Raw genomic sequence first — 25,485 nt, 5'->3', positions numbered from 1 at the left:
AAAAGTCACTTCCTCTTTTCCACTTGGTTTTCCTTTGTTTGTTTCCATCAGGATGAAGACGTGGAACAATAAACTGAGAAACAGGAGGAAGCATCTGGACACTCTGACACATACACGTTGGCATCTCTATCCTTGTGAGGACCTCTCATATCCATAACCCTTTCCCCAGCCTCTCCCACTAAACCTAACCATCCAAAACACATGGCTAACCTTAACCAGGAGTCTGAACTAAACTTACTATAGCTATAATGACCCTGTTATTTTGAAGTCTTCATCCTCAAATTGATGTTTAACCTTGTGGGGTCCAGCGAAACGTCCCCAAGAAGTCATACGTCCTCACAAGGACAGTGTTTTGTCACCCCACAAAGTAGATTCAATACGCCCACACACACTTATTATGAGACTGATAACAGTGCTGCTCCCAAAATGTTCTGTTTGTAAACAATGTTAATTACAGATAGAGTCCGCCTCCATCAGAGCTCCATCTGTAAACACACACACACACACACGCACACACACACACTCCTAGTTTACTGGAAAAGCAGACTAGGGTGGATGGAATTTTGGGTTGACAAGAAGAATCCCACCTGCACATGAGTCTCTTGTAGCTTCAGCAGGCTAATACTGCATGAAAGCAAAACGCTTGAGTTAGCTTCAGGTGCCAGGAAGTGTGTATGATGTACTCTGATGAAGGAGAACTCAGATGAAGCAGTACTGTGAAGAAGTAGTACTCTGGTGAAGCAGTAGTCTGATGGAGTAGTACTCTGAAGGAGTACTCTGATGGAGCAATACTCTGAAGGGGACGAACTCTGAAAAAGGAGTACTCACATGGAGCACTACTCTAAAGGAGCAGTACTCAGATGGAGAGGTACTGTGATGGAGTAGTACTCTGAAGGAGTACTCTGATGGACTAATAGTCTGAAGAAGGAGTACTCTGATAGAGTAGTACTGTGATGCTGCAGTCCGCTCATGAAGCAGTACTCTGCTGAAGCAGTACTATGATGGAGCATTACTGTGATGGAGCAGTACTCTGAAAAAGGAACACTCTGATGGAGCAGTACTCTGAAGAAACAATACTGTGATGGAGCAGTAGCCTGATGAAGCAGCACTCAGCAGGAGCGACGCCCTTTCTCTTCTCACACCACGTTTCCTGTCAGAGCGCGCTCAAACCTCGCGCGTGCCCACCGGCTGAGCGGCGCAGTGATTGGCCCACTGGACTCCGTGGGTCCGCGTGCGCGGTGGCGTTTAAGTGCGGCGGCGGCTCGGCCCGCCTCCACAGTTCGCCCAGATGCTGACCGCGTGCGTGGAGGGTCTGGGCCTGGCTCTGAGCGCGGCCGGCTCGCTGCTGGTGATGGTGGCCTGCGGGCTGCCCATGTGGCGGGTCAGCGCCTTCATCAACTCCAACATCGTGGTGGCGCAGACCCTGTGGGACGGTCTGTGGATGAGCTGCGTGGTCCAGAGCACCGGGCAGATGCAGTGCAAGGTCCACGACTCGGTTCTGGCGCTGACGCAGGACCTGCAGACGGCGCGGGCGCTGACGGTGGGCTCAGCCGTGCTGGGGGTCGCGGCTCTGGCGGTGACGGTGGCGGGGGCGCAGTGCACCACCTGCGTCGGCGACCAAGAGGTCAAGGCTCGGACGGTGGGCGCCGGCGGGGTCCTGTCCATCGTCAGCGGGCTGTTCATGCTGGTGCCGCTGTGCTGGATGGCCAACAACATCATCGTGGACTTCTACGACCCGACCGTGCCCCCCTCCCAGAAGAGGGAGCTCGGAGCGGCCATCTACGTGGGCTGGGCCGCCACGGGGCTGCTGCTGCTGGGGGGCGCGCTGCTCTGCTGCTCCCTGTGGCCCGGGGTCAGGACCGGCCTCGCGCCCATCAAGACCACCTGCGGCGGGGACGGGAACAAGTACTACGTGTGACGTCACTCGTCACTGTCCATTTTTGCTTGGGACCTCATCACCCTGCTTAGATGAGTACAAATACACGTTGAAATACTCTGAACTCAAAACAAGTCACTTGACTGACTGACGTCATTATGGACAGGAAGTCGAGGTGCCGGAGTCGTTTTTTCATAAAAAGCTTCGTAGACAACTTAGTCAGACGATGACGTCAGGGCGCACCTGGACATTTTTTTGTATTCTTGGTCGAATTTTGTACTTTTGTAATGAAGTTTAAAAAAGTAATAAAGTTCTGTTGATTTAAAACCTGAACACACACTAGTCTGTTTTTTATTAATCCCCCATGAGATACAATCAGGTGCTCCAGGACAGTGAGGTAGCGACGACAACAGGCACTGCGGCGCCCCCTGCAGGCTCAGGGGGGAGATACAGAAAAGAGATGACGGGAAGTGGAATCACCACAGAGCTGGTTGAGGCAGTCACTGCAGACCGTGAGGATAGGTCTAGTGCTGGGGAAGCACAAAACCCTGAGTCATCAGAGTGATAAAGTCTTATTTGTTCAGTCACATCCATGGAATCAGTGACTCCTCCTCTCAGTCTCGCTGCCAGGTGGAGCTCAGGGTCACACCTGGTACTCCTTCAGGACCTGTCCTGCAATCACCAGTCTCTGGATCTCACTTGTTCCCTCGTAGATCTCCGTGATCCGAGCATCACGATAGTGTCGCTCAGCTGGCATGTCAGATACATACCCCATCCCGCCCAGGACCTGGATGGCCTGCAGGGAAGTGGAAGTGTCAGGATTGGGGCCTGGAGACAGTCTGAAAACATGCGTTACCTGGTGTGAACAGTAGGTGGCAGCCTCGGAGGCAGCAAGCTTGGCCATAGCAGCTTCCTGAAGAACAAGTTTTCAGAACATCAGGCACACAACTGGGTGTGTTCACATGTGTGTGTACCTATACTTGTGGGGACCAATTCTTGGAAACATACCTACTTGTGGGGACATTTGTGCTAGTCCCGCCCAAGACTTAAAAATGACTGGGCCATTATAACTGATTGTCCATTTGGTTCAGAGTCCTGGGTAAAGTTAGCCATGTGTTTTAGATGGTTAGGTTTAGGGGCAGAGGCCGGGAGAAGGGTTATGGCTATGAAATGTCCCTACATCAATAGCGGTACAAGTGTGTTTTTTGGTTTTGAGTGCGTGTGTGTTCTTGTACTTCTATCTTTGTGAGAACCTGTATGCGTTTTTTTATCACAGAGTGAGGACATTTTTGCAAAGTAAGGACATTTTGGCTGGTCCTCACTTTGTCAACCCTCATGAGTATATATACCTAGGTATACCAATACCTAGGTTATTATCATAGGGTTTTAGTTTGGTTAAGAATAAAGGTTAAGTTTAGCCATTTGTTTTAGATGGTTAGGCATCGGGGGAGATGCTGTGGGGAAATTATTTCTATCAATGTACTGTATTTTCCGGACTATAGAGGGCACTGGAATATTAGCCGCACTCACGAAATTTAAGAAGGAAAATGGATCTTTTTTGTACATAAGACGCACCGATACATTAGCTGCAGGTGAACTGGTGCTGTCCGCGCCACAGAAAATGTATGAGGATCACATCTAGTGATGAACTCCTCACATCTTATTTACATTTAAAGTGTTCAAAACGCACTATTTTCATCCTGTAATAGATCGTCTCTGTTGGCAGAGCTGCAGACACGCAGGCGAAAACAGCGCAATTTGAGCGCTTTAAAGGTAAATAAAATGCCTGGGATGTCATCGGTTTGATGTGACCAGGCTCATTATTTTTGCCAGTATGACACTCTTTAGACTGTAAAAATGAGGGATGCTCCGAGAGACTGGGAGAGCACTCAGAGGAAGCAGCTGTCTTCAACCTCTTTTATGAAAGTTCCCACCCTGGACGTTTGCAAAAGTTTCAGATTCAGGTGGCCAAAAAATGCTGCATCTGACACACACAAAACAGCAGCAGATTAAAACAACAGAGAAAGGCTGCTCATCTGGTGCAGTGAAATTAATGATCATTTTTTGGACAATATGGTTAGCGTTGAGAATGTCACGCTCAGACCAGCGAGTGTCACGAGTGACCGCTGGTTCCTGCAGTTTCATCATGAGCACTGTTTCAAATATCGTACTTAATTCGTGGCGTTGTGACCTTTTAACTCGCATGTGCTGCAGGATGCAAACTTTACATGACAGACTAGAAAAAAACCTCTGCAGTAGACACGCTGTTGCCAAGCGAGCAGCGAGGCGGCAGGGGGGGAAACCATGGGCAGTGCTGCATCAGAGCGCCGGCTGCCACATGTGATCGGATTTTGTGATCGGCAATGACAGGCAGTGATCACCGATCACGCCGTGATCAGCCTTTCATAATCGGAGACAGTGAGAAAGTAGTAGTGGCTTATAGTCAGGAAAATACGGGCTAGGAGGACAAAGATGAGTGTGTGCGTGGGCTTGTTTATACTATACTGCCTTGTGGGAAACAATTCCTGACAAACACTATCCTCATGGGGACCTCATGTCTTTACGGGGACAAAGACTTCTAATTAACTGGGTCATTATAACTGGGTTTCAGTTTGGTTCAGAGTCCTGGTTAAGGTTAGCCATGTGTTTTGGTTAGGGTTAGCGGGAGAGGCTGGGGAAGGGGTTATGGCAACGAGAAACCTCACAATGTCCCCACAGGGATGGCAATACAAACATGTGCGTGCGTGCGTGCGTGTGTGCGTGCGTGCGTGCGTGCATGTGTGTGTGTGTGTGTGTGTGTGTGTGTGTGTGTGCGACCTTGGTGAAGGGCTTCTTGGCGTCCCGCAGCAGCGCAGCCTTCCAGGTGAGCAGCCGAGCACTCTCCACAGCAACGGCCATGTCAGCCAGTTTGAACTGGAGCCAAGTGAAGATGGTCGGTGAGTTCAGGCCTGGTCAGTATGAATGAGCCACTGAAACGGAAGGTACCTGGATGGCCTGCAGTTTCCCGATGGGAGCACCGAACGCCGTCCTCTTGTGGGCGTAGTCTGCGGCACAGTCCAGTGACGCCTGGGCGATACCAAGAGCCTGAGCCGCTATGCCGATCCTCCCGCTGTCCAGGGTTTGCTGCGGACCAGAAGACGGTGAGGAGCTGAATACGGCGGTCTCAAGAGTGCTTGGTTACCATGGCGATCTTGAACCCGGCTCCACGGGGACCCAGCATGTTGCCCAGGGGGATCCTGCAGTCCTCCAGAATGATATTGGCCGTAGACGACGCTCGAATGCCCAGCTTGTCCTCCTTCTTCCCCAGAGAGAGTCCAGGGTGCGGCATAGGGACTAGGAAGGCACTGATGCCCTGGACAGCACAAGAGGGAGTTAAGAGAGCCACAAGCCTGGTCCCGGTGCTGGTCCCAGACACCTGCCTTGTGCTTCAGCGTCTTGTCGGTGGTGGCGAACACCACGGTGGCCGAGGCGTCCCAGCTGTTGGTGATCCAGGCCTTGGTGCCGTTCAGGACCCACTCGTCTCCCTCTTGACGGGCGGTGGTAGAGGCGGCGCCGGCATCGCTGCCGTTACCTGCCAGGCACAAAGCGCACCTGTTACACTTGATAAACTTGGTGGGTCAGTCCCATGGTCTCCTCACCTGGCTCACTGAGGGCAAAGCAGCCCACCTTCTCTCCCGTGGTAAACGGTGTAATCCACTGCTTCTTCTGCTCCTCTGTTCCGAACTTGAGAACGGGTCCGATGTAGAGGGACTGAGGAGGAGACAACCCGTCAACATGTGAGGGACAAGCTGACAAGGACAGAGCAGAGCCGGACCCACATTGTTGACCGAGACCACCACTCCCGTGCTGGCACAGCCGCGGCTGATCTCCTCCATAGCCAGACTGTAGGCCAGGTAGTCCATCCCGGCTCCGCCCAGCTCCTCAGGCACTTCCATGGCCATGACCCCCATCGCACCCAGATCCTGGATCTAAGAAGGAATGAGAGAGTTTGAGTGTAGGAAAACGCATGACTGTGTGCATGAGTTTGTACCTGCTTCCCTGGGTATGTGTGCTGCTGGTCCAGCTGTCCAGCAATGGGGATCAACTCTCGGTCAGCAAAGTCTCTGCAGGTCTGTCGGAGGATCTGGTGAGTCTCTGGAAGTTCGGCCAGCTGAGTCAGACGGCGACAAGCAGTCAGGCACGGAGCCAGAACTGAGGGGGGGACGAGAGACAGATAATGAAGCGAACCACAGACCTGTGGCAGGACACGAGGACAACATCAACTGGGATGCTCATTAAGCAGCATCTTTGGATATGTGGGGGAAAGGTCATCTGGGCTGTCACCTTTCACCCAGTTTCGTAACAACCACGTAACGGCTGAATCACAACCATGTCGAGTATAATAGTGATTGATTAACTTGGTCTAGCAGCTGGTGCTAACCCACAAGCACAGTTGTCAATGTGCAGCAAAAGGGCAGCGACGGAACAACTGTTTGCGGTGCCGTGTTATCACAGGCAATTAGAAGTAAATAATTCATATTAGCGTCAAATCCAGCGTCTATTAAACGTCATTCTGCTGCTCTCAGGCGGGTTAGCTTCACTGCAATAGCACGCTCAGATAACGCGCTCACACACCGCTCGGAATTTTCAACTCGACGGCGACCAGACCACGAGTTGTGTGTGTGCAGTGTTGGAGGCGAAACTGACCTTTTGTGGCTTTGAAGAGAGCAGCCATGGTGAGAGGAGCTCGGAGCTGTGTCTGCCGGGCTGCTTCCGGTGCGCCTGCGCGTCTGCTGCTGCGCTCATAACAGCGATGTTCGCGCATGAACTCTGTTTCGTTCGCCCACCAAGTGGTTAGTCATTACAGGCTCTACATATGATTCAATTCAAATGTCAGTGAACCCACATTAACGAATGCTTTCTCGCTGGAGTACCGTAACGCGCGAGGTGAAACAGCGCATTTTACAGCGACGGACAGGTTTTCTCACTCCGCTCAGATGCGTTCAAAGACTGTGGGAAGTGTCAGGCGCTTCGCCCAGAAGAAGAATATTTGGCTGCTCAAACCATTTTATGAACAAACAGAAGACTTCAAGTGGCGTGACGCCATCGTGTCTCTTCGCTCAAAACCTCACATTCCCGAAATAATCAGACGATTATTTTTGTATTTCTTTCAAAGCCAAGCGGCAGTTGGGTCCCGCAGTTGACGCTCTCGCCCCCTCTAGTGTCCGTCTTTAATAAATACAACTTGAAAATGGTCATTTTTGAGAAGTTTTTTTGTGGTAATGCACAGGTCGATGTGCAGCTTTGCTTCACTAAGACAATAAAACTTAGTCGTCATGAAGAGTTTTAATGTTCATATTAGTTGTGCATTGCAGTGCAGTGACATTTTCTCATGACCCCTCAGATGTCTACTGGAGGTCAGAGGTCCTGCCTGACGCCACGGGTGATGAAAGGAAGCAACTGTTCACTGTCAGAGTCATTTATTTGGGGTATAGTCAACCCACAACAAACGTACAAATGTACAGTATAATCCGAAGTAATCCAGACAGCGAGATCATTTTTGTCCGACACATTTATTTAATTATATTTTTGGAATCATAAAAAGTCAGCTCCAGTCGGGCCGGTCCCTCGGAGTGGAGCGTCGGCGGTCGAGGTCCAGTTGCGGTCTGGTGACAGGGGCGTCTGGGCAGGTGTGGAACAGCAGGTAGGCCAGCAGGGGGTGCTCACTTGTTCAGGGAAGACAGGGAGAGACTGCCCCTCTGGTGAAACCGCATGTCCCGGATGCGGCGCATGGACTGGACCTGGGGCTGGATGGCATTGAAGTCGTTGTAGTGTTTGTACTCGCCGCCCTCCATCAGGTACTGGTAGCCCCTGTAGCCTGGGTACTGGTACCCCACCCACCTGAGAGAAGAAACCAGAGTACCAGCAGAACACACCCAGTTAGCAGCCAGATCCACATTCGGCTACAAATTGTCAGATGTACTCATTTCCACCGTACCAGATCCGGGCCGGATCCGCCCAATTGATATTGGCGTGAAGACAGATGCTATCTGGAGTATGTCATATTTCGTCCATATATTAACTTGATTTTACTACTCTGGGCCAGACACATCCGTTTCGGATCCGTTTGCTGGATTCAAAGTCCATCATCCAAATGACATATGGCCCAAATAGGGTACGATCCTGATGCATTTTGTAACCAGGTCTCAAAGCTGAACCTGCAATCGAGTCATGCCCTGATAGGATACTGTGTCTAGCCCAGATGTGGGCCGGCTGTACTCTTGGATCCGTTCTGGAGCTGGGTTTGATGTCCAGATAGCAGCCGACTCCACGCCGGATATGCTTTGGGCAGATCAATCAGGGTTCAATCGTGCCCGTTGACTCTGGCGGCTATCCCTAGCCTACGCTATGCTAGCCATTACGAGTCTGGCCTTGCGACAGGCCGGATGTTTGAGGAAGCGTTTGTTGTCCGTATGCCAACAGCTGAACGAGTTCGACAGAAACTCTCTGACAACATTTACCTAGCGTCACCTTCTGACGCACGACAAGAGTCGCCGAGAACCTCTGCGGCGCCGCGGGCTCCTTCGCCAATATTTGTCTTCAGCTGCAGGTGTTTGTTCTCTCGGGTGAGACTTTCATGGCAAGTGTGCGTGTACTCACGCTCCTCCAGGTACTCTCACGCTGCCCACTCGGTCACTGAAGCCGTGCGCCCAGAGGGTGGGCACGTCATCCTCCTGGATCTCCATTTTGTTGCCCTTGAAGTCAGAGAGCTCGTAGAGGCAGATCTTGTGCTCCAGGCTGTCCTGCCGACCAGACGACCGTGTTAGCATCTTCAAACATTCATCGGTTAATGCTGTTTGTTGTTCTGTCGGGGCCTGTAGTCCAGGATGAACAACATTGACACAGAGGTGACTCTCAGATCTCACTTGTCTTCCATTTGTCACCTCATTCCACGTTCCAATGGCTCTCAAAACCACTTGTTAGTATGCTGGCTCACAACCTCTCCAGTCGCGATGCAAGCGAAAGGATCAGCCATTTATCAGCTCACCTGTGGTCATACTGTCACTGCAGTGCTGTCTTCCAATAACATTAGCACGTTAGCAACGCAGCTGTCACGGGACACCTACCTCTCCTCTCGTTATCGTCCACTAGTGGGAGGCAGAACACGTGAAAGCCTTCTAGTACTGGGATGCCACAACTATGTTTCATTAGCGCATCAGACTTCTATCTTTTGATCTGATCTGTGCAACTTGTCAGGATTGTTGTTGCACCGTTGTGGTCCAAAAAGCAGCTGGAACACAAATACCCTACCGACCAGTCGGACTGTCTGATTGTCAGTAGCAGCATCGTAACAATGAAGCATTTTAAAACCAGGAGGCAACTAGGGTGATGAGCCAATATGGTTTCGATATCTATTTGATCCGAATGAGATGCGTGTGATGGAAGGACAAGGTCACTAAACATGTAACGGATGAAAAGGATAACATGGTAGCTAGCACGAAAGTTGTGGTGCACATGACCCAAGTGCGTCTGGTCCTGTCTGTACCAAGTCATAGTGCAAACCCCGCACTTGAGTCTTGCTTACCATGCGGACGGGCCGGAGGGACATGAGGCAGTCACTGCGGTAGGAGTTGCTCCAGGTGTCCCAGCGAGGATACTCTCCCTTTTCCAGGATGAACATCTCCCCCCGGAGGTTAGTTTGCTCAAAGGCAACAAAGCTGGAGGAGTGGGGGGGCCGTCGGGCACAGGGGGGGCACAAGAGCAGGACAGGGGAGACCATTAGTAAAGATACCAGCTGATGTGGGCGATCTGGGGTCCAGGAGAGTCCAAGCGGACAGGGTGTGTCCTTACGGGCCGCTCTCCACAATGATGCTCCTCACTCTGTCGATGCCACGATCAGACACGTTCAGACACTCATCCTGGATCTCCACCACTTTGCCTTGGAAGTTCTCCTGCTCAAACAGAAGGACCTGACGGGGACGACACAATGGTCACTGCAAATCTGGAACGTATACTACTTGTGTTCTTCAGCCCGAAAGACGGCCGATTGTTTGCAGTTTTAAAGAAGAATCAGCAATGCCTACTAGTGGCCGAACAAACTTGCTGTAGTTACAATCAACAATGGGGTCTCAAATGTTGGGGGCACGCCCTCTGAGCAGATTGAACTCTACCTGCAGCAATTCTTACGTCAAGGTGCCTTGTCCCTCCCTCTCTGCAGCTCAATGAACCTTGTGATAGCAGGCTGCTGCTAAGGTTGCTGCATGTTTGCTTCCACTGCACTTCATTGGCCCCAATAGACAGTGGGACATATGTAGAGGGGGTCTGGATCACGGCCACATTTGGGGGCGTGGCTTCTGTGCAGAACTTAGTTCACACGTACTCAGCGACACAAGACAAAGCAAGCACCTCCTTGGGTCTGACTGTCAAATGCACCTGTGTCTGCTGACTCTTGAGAGGTGAGGACTCACTTTGAGGGCCTCCAGACTGGGGTCTCCGGTCTTGGTGGCTTTGCTGGAGGCTGCTGGACCCCCTTTGTCCTTGGCGTCCATGCCGGAAGCGGACTTGGCGGTCTGAGACATGGTGAGGGACCTCTGGAGCTAAGCTGAAGGAGAAGTCGGGGTCAGCTAACACATGCTAGGTGGAGGTACAGTGTTCTTCAGGGGGTCGGACCAGGACTGGCCATAAGGAGGGGCCCCTCAAGCATCCATGATGGCGTGCATGAGGGGTCTTACCTGAGCAAGTCGGGGTGGCCGGTCTGCCCACGGGAGCCTGAGGGAACTGGTTCCCCCGGACGCCCGAGGTAGCCTTTTATAGTCTGGCAGAGGCGGATAGTAGAGAGCAGCCGCACAAAAGAAGTCCTCCCGTCATCACAGTTGAGCCAGCCGGAGCATCTAGTGGGGTGGGAGGTCGGTCCCGGGACCAGGACAGCCAGGCGCCCCCCAACAAACCCCCAGGACTGACTGTAAGCGTTTTAACGTGAATGGAAACAACTGAGGTCTGCAGAGAGGAAGATTCCAGAGTGTTAGAGTGGACAAAGACCATAATCCCCCCCCGACTCCCCAAATTCCCCTCCCCTCTCACACACACACATGTTTTTATCTCTATCCTTGTGGGGACCTCTTATTGCCATAACCCTTTCCCCAGCCTCTAAACCTAACCATCCAAAACACTAACCTTAACCAGGACTCTCGACCAAACTTGACAATTACAATGACCAAGTTATTTTGAAGTCTTCATCCTACAATTGAGGCTTAACCTAGTGCGGTCCAGCCAAATGGTCCACACAAGTACAGCTATCACATGCACACACACAAGGGCGTATACACACACTGTTCATGGATCCATATTTATCAGTGCATGATCGCATCACAATCATTGACTGTTGGTCAACATGATGACCGGCAGCAGCAGTTCAGAAAGGTCAGAGGTCAACAGAATGACAAAATTTTTGACCTCGGAAAAGTTATATGTTTTTCAATAGTCCAGAGGTCGGTGCTCTTGACATCAGAGTCAGAGTCGCATCCAGTCGCCGCCTGCGTCTAATGAGTTCATCTGAGAATCTGAATCGGTGAGCGATCACAGTTGAGGTGAGATAATCCCCATCTAATCCAAGCTTAATCCAGGAATCACCAGCGGTGTGTTCACATGCCCCAGGCCGGTTTTGTCGAGGACTGGATGATGGTCTAATCTGCAGCAGCTGCTAATCTGACACCAAGAGTAGAGGGCCATGAGAACAAATTTAGTTTCACCCCATGATGGGTGTTTCTGGTGAGAGACCGACAACACTCTTCAGACTATGTAGCTCAGGTGAAACACACCTTGACTTTTGAACTTCATCTATGGTGTCTTGTTAGTGTACCTGAGAGCCGGTCTCTCCGGGGCTCCGGGGTCCCTCTGTCGGCTGATATTGGTGTGTCTGCACTTCTGGCTGTCCCAGATTAGCCTCTCTTTTGTGGGTCGGCACCAGGAGCCCCACCCACCTGCTGAGTCGGGGCTTCTAGTGTGGCGACAGCCGGGAAAGGCTTTAAAAGTGCCGGAGTGGCGTGACGGCCTCACTTTCAACACTGGAGATCTGGAGCAGCTGAGCAGGTGAGAACCCCCGGTAACCCCAACAACCATCCCCACTCAAACATCCGCGGAGCGTCCTCACCTCACTTAGTTCAGACATTAATCCGGACTTCCTGTGGAGGGCTGGGATGCCATGAGAACAAACATATCTGAGGACAGGTAGCAGCTCAACTCTGAGTCTCTGGTGGATCACTGCTCTCTCTCTAAATGCCGACTGCATTTTGTTTCGCCACCTGTTGGTCAAAGTAGATCGTGGCGAGACCAGCGGTGCCACGGTCGTTCGGGCGCATTAGAAGTTGTTAGGTAATTGGCTGGTTTTCATTTTTTATTGTGTGTTGGAAGTTGTCCCTGCAGTGTCAGATGTGACATGCAGAAAGTGACCCGAATATCTTGCAGGTGAGAACTCACTTCTGTCTTCATCATGGCAAGGTGCGATCTGCTGGCTGGAGAGTTGGTTCCAAATGATCTGTCCCCCAACATGTCAATAATGAAGCTACGCAAATCAACATTAGGTTGCATCTTGTGCAGATCTATCGTTTTAGCATTTTGCTGCGTCAGATTCGTAGCAGAGCGTGATGCAGTCACATAAATTTGGGCAAAGTTTGTTCCCCAAATGTGATGTAAATAAAGTACTGCCTTTTTCTGTATCGTCATGCTCAATTCACGTTTTGCACGAAGCTCATTCCGCGAACCGCAAACCCATTGTTGTTGTTGATGTTGTTGACGGACTGAAGATAAAGAATAACCTGTCTTGAATATCTTCCCGCCCTTCTCGCAGTGCCCTCTTGGAGCACCACAGAGCGACTTGTTCGTATTCAAGGGATTTAAATTCATTTCCTGAATCTTGAAATTATACCTTTTTTCACTCTTTGATTATCTCTTTGGACTCCACAGACAAGATGACGCACAACTGCGCCAAGTTAGCGGGTCACTGCAAGGTCAGCGCCTTTGTTTGATTCAGAAAACATTCTCTTGTTTATTTTACCTTTTCAATGACGACGTCAGAGTTTTGTCATCTTTATTTTGCTCTAGTTAGATTTCTAAAAAGCTTGGGTTTCCATGTATGATACATGGATAATCCTGTGCATTCCTGTTGTGTTTGTTCTTCATCCGTCGAGTGGGTTTGTGTTTCAGATCATCGTGTTCGACCAGGAGTGTTTTCAGGGCCGTCGTCATGAGTTCACGTCCGAGTGTAGCAATGTGATGGACTTTGGCTTCGAGACAGTTCGGTCCCTGCGAGTTGAGAGCGGCGCGTGAGTCACAGTCACACACTCCAGAAGCAGACACTCTGGAGCCCCTGGTCGTCTCCCTGGAACATGTGTTCAGCATCCTTCATGCAACGTCATGTTCTCGAGCGACAGTCCAGGTCCAGTCCTGTAGCTCTTTACAGACCAGACATCCATCCTACTCAATCCGACTCCTTTTGTTTGGGTCTGTTCCTCTTTCCAGCTTTCTGGGATATGAACACGCCTCCTTCCAGGGTCAGCAGCTGGTTCTGGAGCGCGGCGAGTACCCCCAGTGTGACGCCTTTGGTGGAAGCAACGCCTACCACATCGAGAGACTGACCTCCTTCAGACCCATCGCCTGCGCTGTGGGTCCCCCAAGATAGGCCAGGTGGGAGAACGTCTCTAACCAGCTGTCTTTTTCCGGCGTCAGAACCACCGCGAGTGTCGCATGACCATCTTTGAGAAGGAGAACTTCTTGGGTCGCAAAGGTGAGCTCAGCGACGACTACCCGTCCTTGCAGGCCATGGGCTGGAGCAACAACGAGGTGGGCTCCCTAAAGGTCCAGTCTGGAGCGTAAGTGTCCCCCCTGACCCATTGTGTCCCTCGCCCACCGGCGGCCAGTCTGACCCTTGTTGCCTGGTCCACAGGTTCGTCTGTTACCAGTTCCCCGGTTACCGTGGTTACCAGTACATCGTGGAGTGTGACCGCCATTGTGGCGAATACAAAAACTGTCGAGAGATGGGGTCTCACTGCCAAACCCCACAGATCCAGTCCATCCGCCGCATTCAGCAGTAGAAGGGGAACCTCTTCACTGAACCCCCAAACCTCCCGGTGCTGAGTAAACTGTCTGTTTTTAACCTGATGACACACACACACCACACACATGTTGTTCTGTTGTTTTACACACAAAATAAAGTTGACTCAAACGATTCCTCTCGGTTGTAAATTGGTTTGTGAACGAGTGTGCGACTCATGTCTGTGGTCAGAACTTGTGAGCTGCTTCTGCTCTACTGAGAAGGAGGCTGCAGCCTGGAGGAGTAGAACCGGTGGATCTGGTCCAGTCAAGATCAACATCCTCCTCACACACGTTGAGCGCAAGAGCAAAGAAACCAGATACATATGCAACTTGTTTAACACTTCAAAGACCTTTATTCTCCGTGTTTCGACAGATCTCAAATATTTGCTGCTGACACCGTCAACGCTCTCAACTTGTCACAAAGTCCAGAACCTCACTCCTGGTTGTCCTAGGGAACCTTCACACCAGCAGAATTGATGATGTGGGAAATAAAAATTTCTTATTCCGATATTTTTCATTCCTTTTCGTGTTTTAAAATCTCCTTATTTCTCATCCTCAAGTTTTATTTTCTGGTACAAAACTTCATTATTACTGGGTTCACTCTCCAAAACCACAGCCACATTTGGGTCATATATTCTCCCTCTCCATCAGTCGGATGCTCACTGATTCTGGGGCTCCATAGGGCTCTGTTCTCTGTCTCTTGTCAGATCTCCACTCAGAACATCTTCAGATGCTGGTTCTCTAGTGGAACCAAGAACTCTAGAGGACAGAGGAGCATTGGAGAAAATCACTAGGTGGAGCTTGTGGTGGTCTTCTAAGAGACCTCGAGTCTTACCAAGAGCTGGCGTTTACCTGGACACCCTGTCATCTTCAACAAAACTGTCTTCGGGAGCTCCCTGATTTGTGGTGTCAGGAGGCGTTCTACACTCTGGCCTCCAGCAACTACAGACATGCTGGTGAAGACTGTGAGGAGGAGGTGATGGAGATGAGCAACCCCCTTATGATGGACTGTGAGTCAGACTGGCTTGGGACAGGTCTTATGTTTGACTGATTTCTTGTAGATCATCCCTGAGAGCATGAAGTTGTGATGTAGCCTCAAACAACACGTCGGCCACCGCTAGATCTGTGGTCTTTATGAGCTGTGATGATCTCAGACTGCTGAACTTCTTTCTTCAAAGTCTCATCTGATGTTGGACTCATATTTCAGCTGTGATCACACACTGGCAAGAACGTTTTATTGCAGAGTGACCCAAATTACTTTCCTCTATGTTTATATGTTCGTCCGTGCTTCATGTTTTTCACTCCTACACAGTTTAGTTTTCCCCGCTGTTCTCAGGTTGGTCTCACGACCAAACCTCCAGTGACACACAAACTTACAAACCACCGACCTAGAAACCTCCTGGACTGGACCTCAACCACTGCAGCGCGGCTGCTGTGCTACGCCAGTTGGCCAGACGGTGGCGCTGCATTTCCACTAGATCCCCCGCTACTTGATCTAATAAGGCGTAATTGCGCCTCTTTATTATTGGCGGCTGTAATGGGTCTGGTTCCGCGCGGCTCCACCATGAACGTGGCGCAGCTGGTCACACCTGACGCCCGTTTCCTGCTCTAATGTGACCTCCTGTTCCAGCCCCCCCGCGGGGAACTGTGGCGTGCCGGCTCTATCCGAGTCACACCCAGACTCCAAACGCGACGCTGGTTGAGGTTCTACTCGGCGTCAGTTCGGAATCGCCACCGTGTTTGCGAGCAGGCTACGAGTCCGCTCCAGCAGGGCGCCGCTCCGGGTTTTGCGCGCCTCTCTCCGCCGCAGTGGGAGGAAGTGGAGCCACAAAGCAGCGACAGCCGCGGAGACGCCGCGCGACAGAAAACACCGAATAACTGCCTGAGGAGGAGTCAGCATGTGTCCTGCCGGAGTCCGGATCCGAACCGAGTGAGCCCGAGGCCAGGACGAGGCGCAGCGAGCAAGGCTTCCCTCCGCGCGGATAGCCTGGCTGCCGAGGCGCTCGGTGCTGGCGGAGCAACACTCGGACCTGCTGACTGCGACACGAACCGAATGGTGAAAGGCTCGAGCAGGCAGCGAGCACCCTCCCCCTCCTGCTCGGTCTCCAGGCGAGGAGGGTCCCCCGAATCCTGCGGGTCACCCCGGAAAGCGAGTATGGATTCCGTGGCGCGGTCCTCATCCCGACTGTGACTCGCGTCCTCGCCGCCGCTAGCTCGTGAAACCGAAGCCCAGCCAGCTAGTTAGCGCGTTGACGGGCGGTACCACTCGGAACCGAGCGGCCAGTCAACCCAAATCTGGACAGGAAGCCGCATAGTCGCCGTATTCGTCAGTTAGCCAGGAGGCTAGTAGGTTCCCCTTCTGGCTAGCTAGCGCGGAAGCTAGGCAGCGCGGCTACAAACAAGTTAGCCGTTCAGCTAATTAGTCTTCCGAAGCCGTTAATGAGCCCGGAGGTGGGATCCGACCTCCAACTCGTCCTCCTGCCCCGCAGCTCGGGCTGCTTTTGAGTGAGTGGTCGGCCAACATCGAACCACGCAGGAAGCGACCTGACCAGTGTTTGGATTCTGTGGAACGTCAGTGTTCTGTGCGTCAAAGAGTCGGAATATTGGAGCCGCTCGGGATTGACAGGACACGTCTCCGAGTGTAAGATAAACAAACGCGGCGTCGCCCTCGCAGGTACATCTGGGAGTCATATTCCTGCTCAGGAGTCACAGCTCGACACAGCGGACTCTTCTCGTCCGTGTTTTTTGGGGGCCATCTGGAAGCCTCCTGAGACCTGCGGGAGCCTCGGTAAACAACAATCCAGATCATTTCCTCCGGCACTAAATGGGATTACACAGACGTCAGGGGCGATCTTTGCTCTCAGATTAGCCCCATGCCATCCACTTTCGCTCTCCTGTCTTCACCATGCTAGTCTGAGCGAACACGAACCGAGCAATCTTGCACCGATCCAGCCGCCCACCGCGTCCCACCCGGGTCCCTTGATGAGGCTGCGGCTGCCTTTGTGATCGTGCTCTCCCTGCCCCTTCAATCGGAACCGAAAAGCAGTCCTACAGAACCAGGCTTCTCTGATCGATCAGCTCCGTCCAGGGTGTGAAGATGGCGGACCTGGAAGCGGTGCTCGCTGATGTCAGCTATCTGATGGCGATGGAGAAGAGCAAGTCGACTCCTGCAGCCAGAGCCAGCAAGAAGATCATCTTGCCGGAGCCCAGGTAAGCAGAACCGCACTCGCCCCGGTCCACCACCACGGTGTGTGTCTGTGCATGTATGTATGTATGTATATATGAGTGTGTGAGAGAGCCCTCGATAGCTCATGCTCAGACACACCACTGAACTTGTTGCAGACATAATGTATGTCATCTTGAGTTACCGAAGGAGAGCTCAGAAAAACACAATTAGAAACTGTCTCGTCTGGTGGTGAGAAACATGAAATTCCCGGAACCTGTTCTAGCTAGCTGATTAAAATATGAACCGAAACTCAATATTTACTGCTGACGCTGCTGCTTATCATGTTTAAATATCATGCCGCTGGTGAGGGGTTGAATATGGATATTATTTAAACTAAAATTGTGATTAAAGTTCCACACAAACATTGACGTTTACATGAAGTCTTCAACAGCTCAAGGTTCTTAACATTTTCAGTCTAAAACTGTTTTTTTTTTTTTTTTAAGATATCGTCCTGAATAGCATTAGAAACAAATTTGCTGTTATACAGTCTTGTTCTTCTATGAAATTCTCACACTAATTGTTATTGTTTTGGATGCAAAGATGACTCTCATGATCGTACTTCTGTAAACGGATGCAAAATGATTATGAAATTAAATTAATGAAAATTATTAACAATTTAATAAGGGCTGGGCAATTATCGATTTTTGTAATTTAAATTTAAATTTATTTTTTTAATATCAAAATTGGTATTTTTGATTTGAGCCGTAGTGGCTCCCTCACCCATCCTGCCAAAGAACCAAACTAAACAAACTAAACAACACATGTTGGCAACATGAACAAATGATTTGGTTGTTAAAAATGGCAAGACAAATCAGTGCGAGACTCACACTTGAGCTGCCAGCAAGCCAAACCTGCAACCTGGTATCGACTTCATCAAATAACTGCGCTAGCTCTATCTGTTATTGTTCTAACAGGAGGAACATACTTTTGCTGTGACAAACACACCTTTGTAGCTTCCCACCTATCTTTGCCCACTTATCCATCATGAGGTCCCAGGGGCAGCAGCTTCAAAAAGTTTTAACCATTTTTCAAACCTTTTTGGAGGCTGAAAATTAGATTTTGTTTTTAGTCATAATGGCCCAGTCTTAGTTTGCGGTTCGTTTTCCACATGCCGTATGATATTGTCTGCACATATGCATATTTACTTTAAGCGATGACTCTTACTTCCGTGTCGATGTGTGTGTGTGTGTGTCTTTTAACCAGCTGGGGTGCCACAGAGTCAAAATGATAGCGAATGAGGGTCAGGTGTAGTGCTGCAAGAACTAGAAGACTATTTAATTTTACATTTTAATTATTTAATTTTACAAAAGTCTTCTGTAAGGGGAGAAATCCAGGGGTGTATCGGTACTCACTGATACTAGTCTATTTTGTTTCACTTGTACTCTTCAAGTACTCCCTCATGACAGCACCTGATACCCTCTACAGTGGTCGCCGTTCTCATGCCACACTTGCTCTTTCTCGTACGACAAATATACGCCGCGATGTCCATCACGGTAGTGGAACAAGCTCCGCTTGTAATCGCCGATGTTTCTATTTTGTATGGAGCACTGCACTTCATCAAGTGTCCATCTGACTGAAATCAGCTGTGAAAAGCGATGTGAATCAAATATTATTTTGGTGACTCTCTTGATACTCACTGACTTTGTCCGTGAAATATTTACTGTGTGAAATATGGCCGCTTGTAGCGGAACTCCAAGACAGACAGGGCTGCATCTATGAAAGGTTCCACGGAGGTTTTCAAAAGTTTAAGATTCAGGTGGCTAACAAACGCTGCACCCGACTCTTAAATGGCAACGGATCCAGTCATGTCCCTGAGAAAGGCTGCTCATCTAGCTCGGTTAAATTAATGATTATTTCTTGGGCAATTTACGTGGCGTTTTGAATGTCGCGCTCAGACCCGCGGGTGTTGCTAAGCATCAGCTGCTCTAACAACCTGCGGCTCACTTTCATGAGCCTGGAAAATTCTCTGTGCTCCATCAAGTGCCGGAGCTTCTAATGGCGTATTTAATTTTGACGCGCTTCCCTGCACAACACTTTACTGTGCGTGTGCTGCAGGATGCAAACTTAAAATAACAGATCAAAGAACCTTCACAGCAGACATGCTGCTGCTGAGTGAACAGCGACTAAGGAGGTGCGGACGCATCACAACCAGGGGCTTCATCAGGGCGCCCGGGTGTCACACATGATCGGTTGTTGTGATCGGCAATGACAGGTAGTGATTGGCCTTCACCGATCATGCAGATATCTGCCGATCACGATCGGTGACCGAATGATCAGCGTATGCCTGATTTGTGGTGTTACCTTGTGGTGCTAAGACGAGTGGAAAAACGCATCTTGCAAATCACTTGAGACTGACACTCATCATCCGGTTTGAATCCAAAATTCAGCCGCACAACAGAATGCGAGCCTTTTTTCTTTTTTGAGATTCTCGTAAAAAGTTCCCAGTTTGTCACACATATTCCTTCAGTTTCTATCCGGTCGCCGAGCTGTCTAATCATTACCGTGTTCACGTCACGAGTGAAACACGTGACTATAAAAGCACTTGGTCATTGGCGCCATTTGGGAGCGTAAAAAGGAAAGTGGCATTTGTGATGCAAATCCACTCGGTTTGTAAATTAAATGCAAATCAAAATAAATTTCAAATTAAATCAGACACAAGGGTGCATCAAAATCGCAATTCATGATTTATCGTGCAGGCCTAGGCAAAAGAGTGTTATCGGGACATCCTTAATTATATCTGTTCTCATGATCGTCTTCAGAGCTTCACCAAAAATTCAAGAGTTCTCTCACCATGTTCCACCAAATTGGAAACTTCAAGTTAGCCTGTTGTTTCAAAGGTTTATTACTCTGTGATTAGTGGTCTTCATTTTTACCTGTCACATGCCAGCAATGTTGCAGGGGGGGACAAGCGTGTTTGTGAAATAGTGAAGGTTTGGAAGAGTCTTGTGAGGCAGAGTGTGACCTGCAGTCGGCTGTTAGGTGAACTCTTCACTGTTTGGATGTTTAGGGCGGCAGCCAATTATTTTAAGAATCGTTTCATTTTTTAATTTCAAGCAATGAATCAAACAAAACGAAAAGAAATTAATTCCACTCTGATAATAAATCAGAAAAGATGTATCATTTTTTTAAAGGCTATGTGAAGACAATGGTAAAAAAAGTGGTAAATGGCTCTTACTTGTATAGCGCTTTCTATGCTTATCCAGCAAACGAAGCGCCTTACACCAAGTCACCCATTCACACACTGATGCAGTAGGCACTGTGCCATCCGAACCGTCAGGCGCAAACGACGGTAAAAGTGTCTTGCCCAGGGACACAAGGACAAAAACACGTCAGGAGCAGGAAGCAGAGAGAACAATATACAAATAAGAAAATGTCGATTTATTTTATTGATTTAAGATCTCATTTTGTTGGATCAACTCATGCATGAGGAGAGTCACTCATGTCTTCAAACTGATCGGCCGGCTCGCCATTTGTGCTGTGGCTTGCAGCTGACAAAAATTGGGCTGAGATTAAATCGGAAGTCTTTCAATGTAACATGAGTTAGTTTGGACCCGAAATACATGACGACTAGAAATGGGACAGTTGTTTGGTGTATTCACCTTTGTGTACCTCACACATGCAGTCTGCATCAAAACTTCACAGGAACAGACTTCACAGTCTGAACTACTGTGATATTTGCTTGATGGAAAATGTTTCAATAAAACAGTGGATTTTAAATGACAACGACTCCGTATGGGAACAACTGCTAAAGCAGGGGTGGCCAACCAGTCAGAGGCCAATAGCCACATTGTTTTACTGTGTTGCTGAAAAGAGCCACATCCTACAAATATGTAAGGCTCACCTGAACAGCTGGTCATGTGACTTAGCGGCAGTATAGCGGTTAAAGCCCATCCCGGTGTGTCACAAGGTTGCTGATTCACGTTCAGAGCTGCATTAAACTAGGGAAACAGCCGCATGTGGCTTTGGAGCGGCAGGTTGGAAAGGCCTGTGCTGGAGCTCAAATGGCTCTATGGATACAGAAATCAAGCAGTACGGTCCGCTGACGTCACCAGCTCTCCTGCATCTAAGCAGCGAGCTGGACAACAATGGAGGAGTTTCACTCTATTGATCGCAGTATAAACATCATGAAATCAGTAAAAAGTGTCATTGAAATGACACAAAGTGCCGAGCGCCAACGTCTCAGCAACAGTCTTTCCTCAGTCTCCATACTAGGGATGCACCGATCCAGCTTTTATGGTCCCAATACAATACCGATACTTGGGCTTTGAGAATCGACTGATACCGATCTGAGAACAAATGTTAACCTCGTGCCATACAATGGGACTGGTCATGCTTAGAGTAAAAGGCAAAAATGACAATGCATAGAAATCCAACGTTGGTATTTATTATAACAATGAAATTTTTTAAACATTTACCAGAATTTTGGTTAATACAAACAAGTGGAGCTGTTGCTTGCCACATGTGAGTCCACCTGCTTTGTCAGAATATCATTCATTGAAGTCCACGGGGACTGCCAGGATCGGCTCCAGATCGGCAATTTTTCACCAATGCCCGATACCACGTAGTAGTATCGGGTCGATACCTGATACCAGGATCGGATCGGTGCATCCCTACTCCATACTGCGCTGAACCCAGTGTTTTAGAGACTCAAACTTTCTGCACAGCATCGTCGCAGCACAACACAACACAACACAACACAACGAATCTATGGCCAAATTTGTTGCCAACACTTTTAATAATGGATTTCTATGACTTTTAGCGATTTGTTGTTGCAACCCTATAGATATATATGCTTCATTGTTGTTTTGGCTTATAAAAGGCATTCTGTTCACAACTTCACTCTCAGTTGATTATTGACTGACAAGCTCAACTCACGGCCTCGAACCCACTGATATGCATTCAGTGTCAATGAGTTGAAGGACGTCTCAGTCTCTGTGTTGACTTGTGTTGTACTGTCTCAATTTTGACCTCAGTTGTCATAACAATGAGGCACTGCTGTGTCACAAGCGAGCACATCTCTTGCCTGTGTGACGCATAGTTCACAGTGTCACCTGCCAGTGTTATGGTCCTGTGGCCTGCTGTATACCGAGTCCCGTCTGGAACCACTGACTATTGTAGCTGCTGTAAACCGGTGTCACGTTTTGTTAACACACACATTTCCAATTCAAAGTCAATATTATTGTGAATTACATTGATGGCTGTCATTTTTTTCTGCCATCAAAAGGCGATTGTCCATTTCTGGTGCTGGTCTTGGGTCACCACTCAGACCAGATTGAGAAACGGAGACCTGCATCTGGTGACTCAACAGCGACGATGTTGGAGTGTTTGCGCGTCCTTCCCTGTGTTTCTCTCTGAGAAGGCAGCCATCTCGCTTCCGGGGTGCTGCAGGACAACGTCTTTTCACCGCCGTGATGTTGCTCCAGAAGCTGACATTACTTTCAGTTTCCTCTGCCTGCCTCTGTTGACCAGCATGCAGTCGGGGCTCTGACTTCCGACACTTTCCCCGCCCTGCCCACGTGACGCGACTAAAGCGGATGTGGTGAAGATTCTCCAGCACTCAGCTGGCAACAGCTTCAAACGTCGTCAACCAGAACCTAACCCTCCCCGCTCCTCACCCACCCAACCACCCTCGCCGGCCGAGAGAACTCTGCAAACATCAGCTGTGTCCGGACCTGACTGGTGTGTGTGTGACCAACACACAGTTGCAACACTTGTTCCTCTTTTTACATGCCTGATGTGAAAATACAACTGTTTCGTGTGAAGCATGGAATCATTGATATTCAAGCTCCGAGATCGGTCGTGTTGCATACACTTCCTGCTTCACATTCCCGAGAGACTCGCCAAGAACCAATGCTAAATAACCAACCTGCTAATAGTCTCAATGATGGTATTTCCAAATATTTGGAAATCTAAAGCATCTTTTGGGCTAGTGAATTGCTTCCACACTGACTGACGGTCCACTCTTCTCCCAGACTCGATTCGTTCACCTCAACTTCCACGCCTCTTCAGCTCTTCCTGCTAATTGATGTGTCTTTGGTCGCCAGCAGGCAACCGCTTCTCCGCTCATCACTCTGGTGAATCCAATCGGTTTTCCAGAAAGTTCATCAGAGAAGCCAGCCTTCTGTCTCCCGGGTGGACATTGATGTGGATAGAGTCGACGTCCACGCTATCATTTGCTCCTGCAACACTCCTCATCTCTGTTAGAATTGTCGTCTCGCACTTTGGCTTCTGGCATTGACACCGAGCACAATTGATGCGCTGATGACTTGCAGGTTAGTTTTGACTCACACAGAGAGGGAAAGTTCATCAGCCGCCGTCATGGAGGACAAAGCCGCCGTTGCTTTGGTTGATGACATTCAACGGAAGTGCCCCGTCTGGTGGAGAATAAGAGTTGTGACATCAGACTGTTCATATTTTAGCTTTTACTGCTATTGTGCTTGCATGAAGCATATATTCTGTAGCCTGTTTTTGAAGTGCCTTTGTGGTTTGAATGACGACGGCACCATGTAAATGAACAATGCATCCAACACAAAAATGGTGGCTGATTCAGTCATTTCCATCTCTCTTTGATTCACTGTGAAACTGAACAGTTGGTAGTCACCTGTGGTTACTTTGCTGGGACAGATTTAACTCTCCCTTCCGTCCCCGTGCTAATAAGATGTTTTTCCTGCGACCTGACCTGATAATCTGGGATTATCTTGTTTCGCTCCTGTCAGATACTCTGGAAACATGAGTGCTGATAATCCACGGTGTCGCATGTCAGGTGTGGTCGCGTCACGCATAAATGCGAGCAAGAAACAAAGTATGATAAACAACACAACAATCCCCACCCAGGGTATGTCTGCCTGTATTGATCTGAAGTTCTTGTCCAGGATTAACATGATATTTGAGGAGAAAGTATTAGTCTTTACCAGCAAGACCAAAGTCCAAACAAGGTGGACTCAAGTCCACCTATCAGTGTTCCAGCCACCTGATGCGAACTATTCTCTGGAATTAGGAATTGTCTATTTCATGGTAAACTTCTATGAGGGTCCTATGTTGGTCCTCCAGACCAGAAGTCTTTGACATCTTCACATGGCCTCCATCACACCTTCTGCTGGTGTCGTCCGTCTCCTGGTAACTGAGCACGCCTGTGGCGTGAGAGTTTCGGTGGTTCTGCACTCTAATCAGATGTGACAAGAGGAGATCACGGGTGCCTGCTAAATTCTTGCCAGTCCGAGGAAGCATCCTGCAGCGGTGAGGTGAGAGCCGGGTAGGAGTCAGAGTGGGGGAGGGAATCCAGTGACCTGGTGATGCAAAGATGACCTCTGGTAACACATAGCAACTGGGTCCGTTGAACCGTTCCTCAAGGGTGGAGGTAGGAAGGTTGAAGACCGGGATCTCACAACCTTCGCTTTAGAAGTTGAACAAGTGTTTACACGAGATGGTGCACTTTAGTTTGGAACTGTAGCAGAACTTCAACTGGAGGGTGGCAGCAGGCCTCTTGGTGATGTCCTCATTGGTAAGACACTCGTTCATCTCCAAGTTACCCTTAAGTACTGCTCAGAGGTGGGTGCTCCACTTCACTTTAGTGTCAACAAATGTATACACACCGAGGTATGGTACTCTCTGTAGGCTGATGGGAGGAACTCAGAGCGTTAGCAGGTTTCTGTCCAGCAGGGTAGTTTTTCAAGCTAACCTGAGAAACACTCAGAAAAGAGGTTGACAGTTTAAATGAAAATATTCCCTATAAGGACTACACTCAACATCTTGTGGTTATAACTGATTGAAAGCTTCACAAAAGTTCTTGTCAGCGGCCTCTGTGTCGCTGCCTTTGTTCTCTTGAATAGTAATCCACAGACTAGACCGCAGGAGGAACTTGTTGTGTGATAAAACACATACAGGGAGGGTGGGGTTAAAGGTCATCTTACACTGCGGAAGTTGACTGGTGATTCTCCTAAAGGTTGGGTTCATAATCATGTGATCGTTCACAGAATGCGCATGTCTGTTGTGGCTGTAAAATTAAGCTGAGAACAAGGCTCGAAGGTTGTGAGCCAAGTCACTTTTGAAACACGACTCTGTTAGAAATAGCATTTCAATAAGACACCATTACCATCAGAGGTTCTGACAAGTGAGAGTCCCTTCCTAACACTCTCTTGAGTGTGTGTGTGTGTTTGTATTGGAGAGTGTTACCTTTGGATTGAAGAGCCTTCACGAGTCTCAGTTGACCTATGTCAGCGCTTGTTCATTAAATGTGTTTAGGTGCGCTTTGTTCTGTATTTCCACCCTCATGGATCTTCGTGCCACTCAGGACGTCCACCTGAGGTTTGGTGAC

The 25,485-nt window shown here is 49.3% G+C and overlaps 5 protein-coding genes across 9 annotated transcripts in view; 3 read left to right on the top strand and 2 right to left on the bottom strand.

Moving 5' to 3' along the window:
• Nucleotides 1-1,288: 1,288 nt before the first annotated feature.
• On the top strand, nucleotides 1,289-2,077 carry cldn5b (claudin 5b). Its single transcript, XM_053873182.1, has one exon. It carries the CDS (start codon nucleotides 1,289-1,291, stop codon nucleotides 1,916-1,918), a length of 630 nt encoding a protein of 209 aa, XP_053729157.1. The 3' UTR covers nucleotides 1,919-2,077.
• A 55-nt stretch (nucleotides 2,078-2,132) lies between these two features.
• acads (acyl-CoA dehydrogenase short chain) lies at nucleotides 2,133-6,802 on the bottom strand. 2 transcript variants are annotated; one of them, XM_053873180.1, is made up of 10 exons: nucleotides 6,563-6,802; nucleotides 5,907-6,026; nucleotides 5,695-5,844; nucleotides 5,515-5,626; nucleotides 5,296-5,447; nucleotides 5,058-5,228; nucleotides 4,862-4,999; nucleotides 4,694-4,789; nucleotides 2,733-2,789; nucleotides 2,133-2,672 (listed from the first exon to the last, which is right to left on the bottom strand). In XM_053873180.1, the coding sequence occupies exons 1-10, from the start codon at nucleotides 6,659-6,661 to the stop codon at nucleotides 2,520-2,522; spliced, it is 1,248 nt and encodes a 415-aa protein (XP_053729155.1). In that variant the 5' UTR covers nucleotides 6,662-6,802; the 3' UTR covers nucleotides 2,133-2,519. The 2 variants fall into 2 exon arrangements, with proteins under 2 accessions (XP_053729155.1, XP_053729156.1); XM_053873181.1 differs by having other exon boundaries at nucleotides 2,186-2,672; nucleotides 5,907-6,067; nucleotides 6,563-6,667.
• Nucleotides 6,803-7,363: 561 nt separating this feature from the next.
• crybb1 (crystallin, beta B1) lies at nucleotides 7,364-10,799 on the bottom strand. Its single transcript, XM_053872829.1, has 6 exons — nucleotides 10,588-10,799; nucleotides 10,324-10,457; nucleotides 9,707-9,825; nucleotides 9,441-9,573; nucleotides 8,516-8,658; nucleotides 7,364-7,756 (listed from the first exon to the last, which is right to left on the bottom strand). Exons 2-6 carry the CDS (start codon nucleotides 10,432-10,434, stop codon nucleotides 7,579-7,581), a joined length of 684 nt encoding a protein of 227 aa, XP_053728804.1. The 5' UTR covers nucleotides 10,435-10,457; nucleotides 10,588-10,799; the 3' UTR covers nucleotides 7,364-7,578.
• Nucleotides 10,800-11,920: 1,121 nt separating this feature from the next.
• On the top strand, nucleotides 11,921-14,099 carry cryba4 (crystallin, beta A4). Of its 3 annotated transcripts, XM_053873003.1 has the most exons (6): nucleotides 11,921-11,944; nucleotides 12,818-12,861; nucleotides 13,058-13,176; nucleotides 13,373-13,514; nucleotides 13,580-13,722; nucleotides 13,797-14,099. In XM_053873003.1, exons 2-6 carry the CDS (start codon nucleotides 12,823-12,825, stop codon nucleotides 13,942-13,944), a joined length of 591 nt encoding a protein of 196 aa, XP_053728978.1. In that variant the 5' UTR covers nucleotides 11,921-11,944; nucleotides 12,818-12,822; the 3' UTR covers nucleotides 13,945-14,099. The 3 variants fall into 3 exon arrangements, with proteins under 3 accessions (XP_053728978.1, XP_053728979.1, XP_053728977.1); XM_053873004.1 differs by lacking the exon at nucleotides 11,921-11,944 and having other exon boundaries at nucleotides 11,958-12,861; XM_053873002.1 differs by lacking the exons at nucleotides 11,921-11,944; nucleotides 12,818-12,861 and having other exon boundaries at nucleotides 12,913-13,176.
• Nucleotides 14,100-15,579: 1,480 nt separating this feature from the next.
• Nucleotides 15,580-25,485, top strand: part of grk3 (G protein-coupled receptor kinase 3) — a 29,253-nt gene continuing 19,347 nt past the window's right edge. The window contains exon 1 of one of the 2 annotated variants that reach the window (XM_053872542.1): nucleotides 15,580-17,155. In XM_053872542.1, the coding sequence (XP_053728517.1) occupies nucleotides 17,043-17,155 (113 nt within the window). In that variant the 5' untranslated portion in view covers nucleotides 15,580-17,042. The remainder of the gene's footprint in view (nucleotides 17,156-25,485) is intronic. The other variant, XM_053872543.1, reaches the window with a different exon arrangement.

Source organism: Synchiropus splendidus, chromosome 8 (assembly GCF_027744825.2).
Source record: "Synchiropus splendidus isolate RoL2022-P1 chromosome 8, RoL_Sspl_1.0, whole genome shotgun sequence".
In the NCBI taxonomy this organism is placed as follows: domain Eukaryota; kingdom Metazoa; phylum Chordata; class Actinopteri; order Syngnathiformes; family Callionymidae; genus Synchiropus; species Synchiropus splendidus.
Note: the sequence above shows the minus strand (reverse complement) of the source record. Positions and strands in the feature narration are given on the sequence as shown.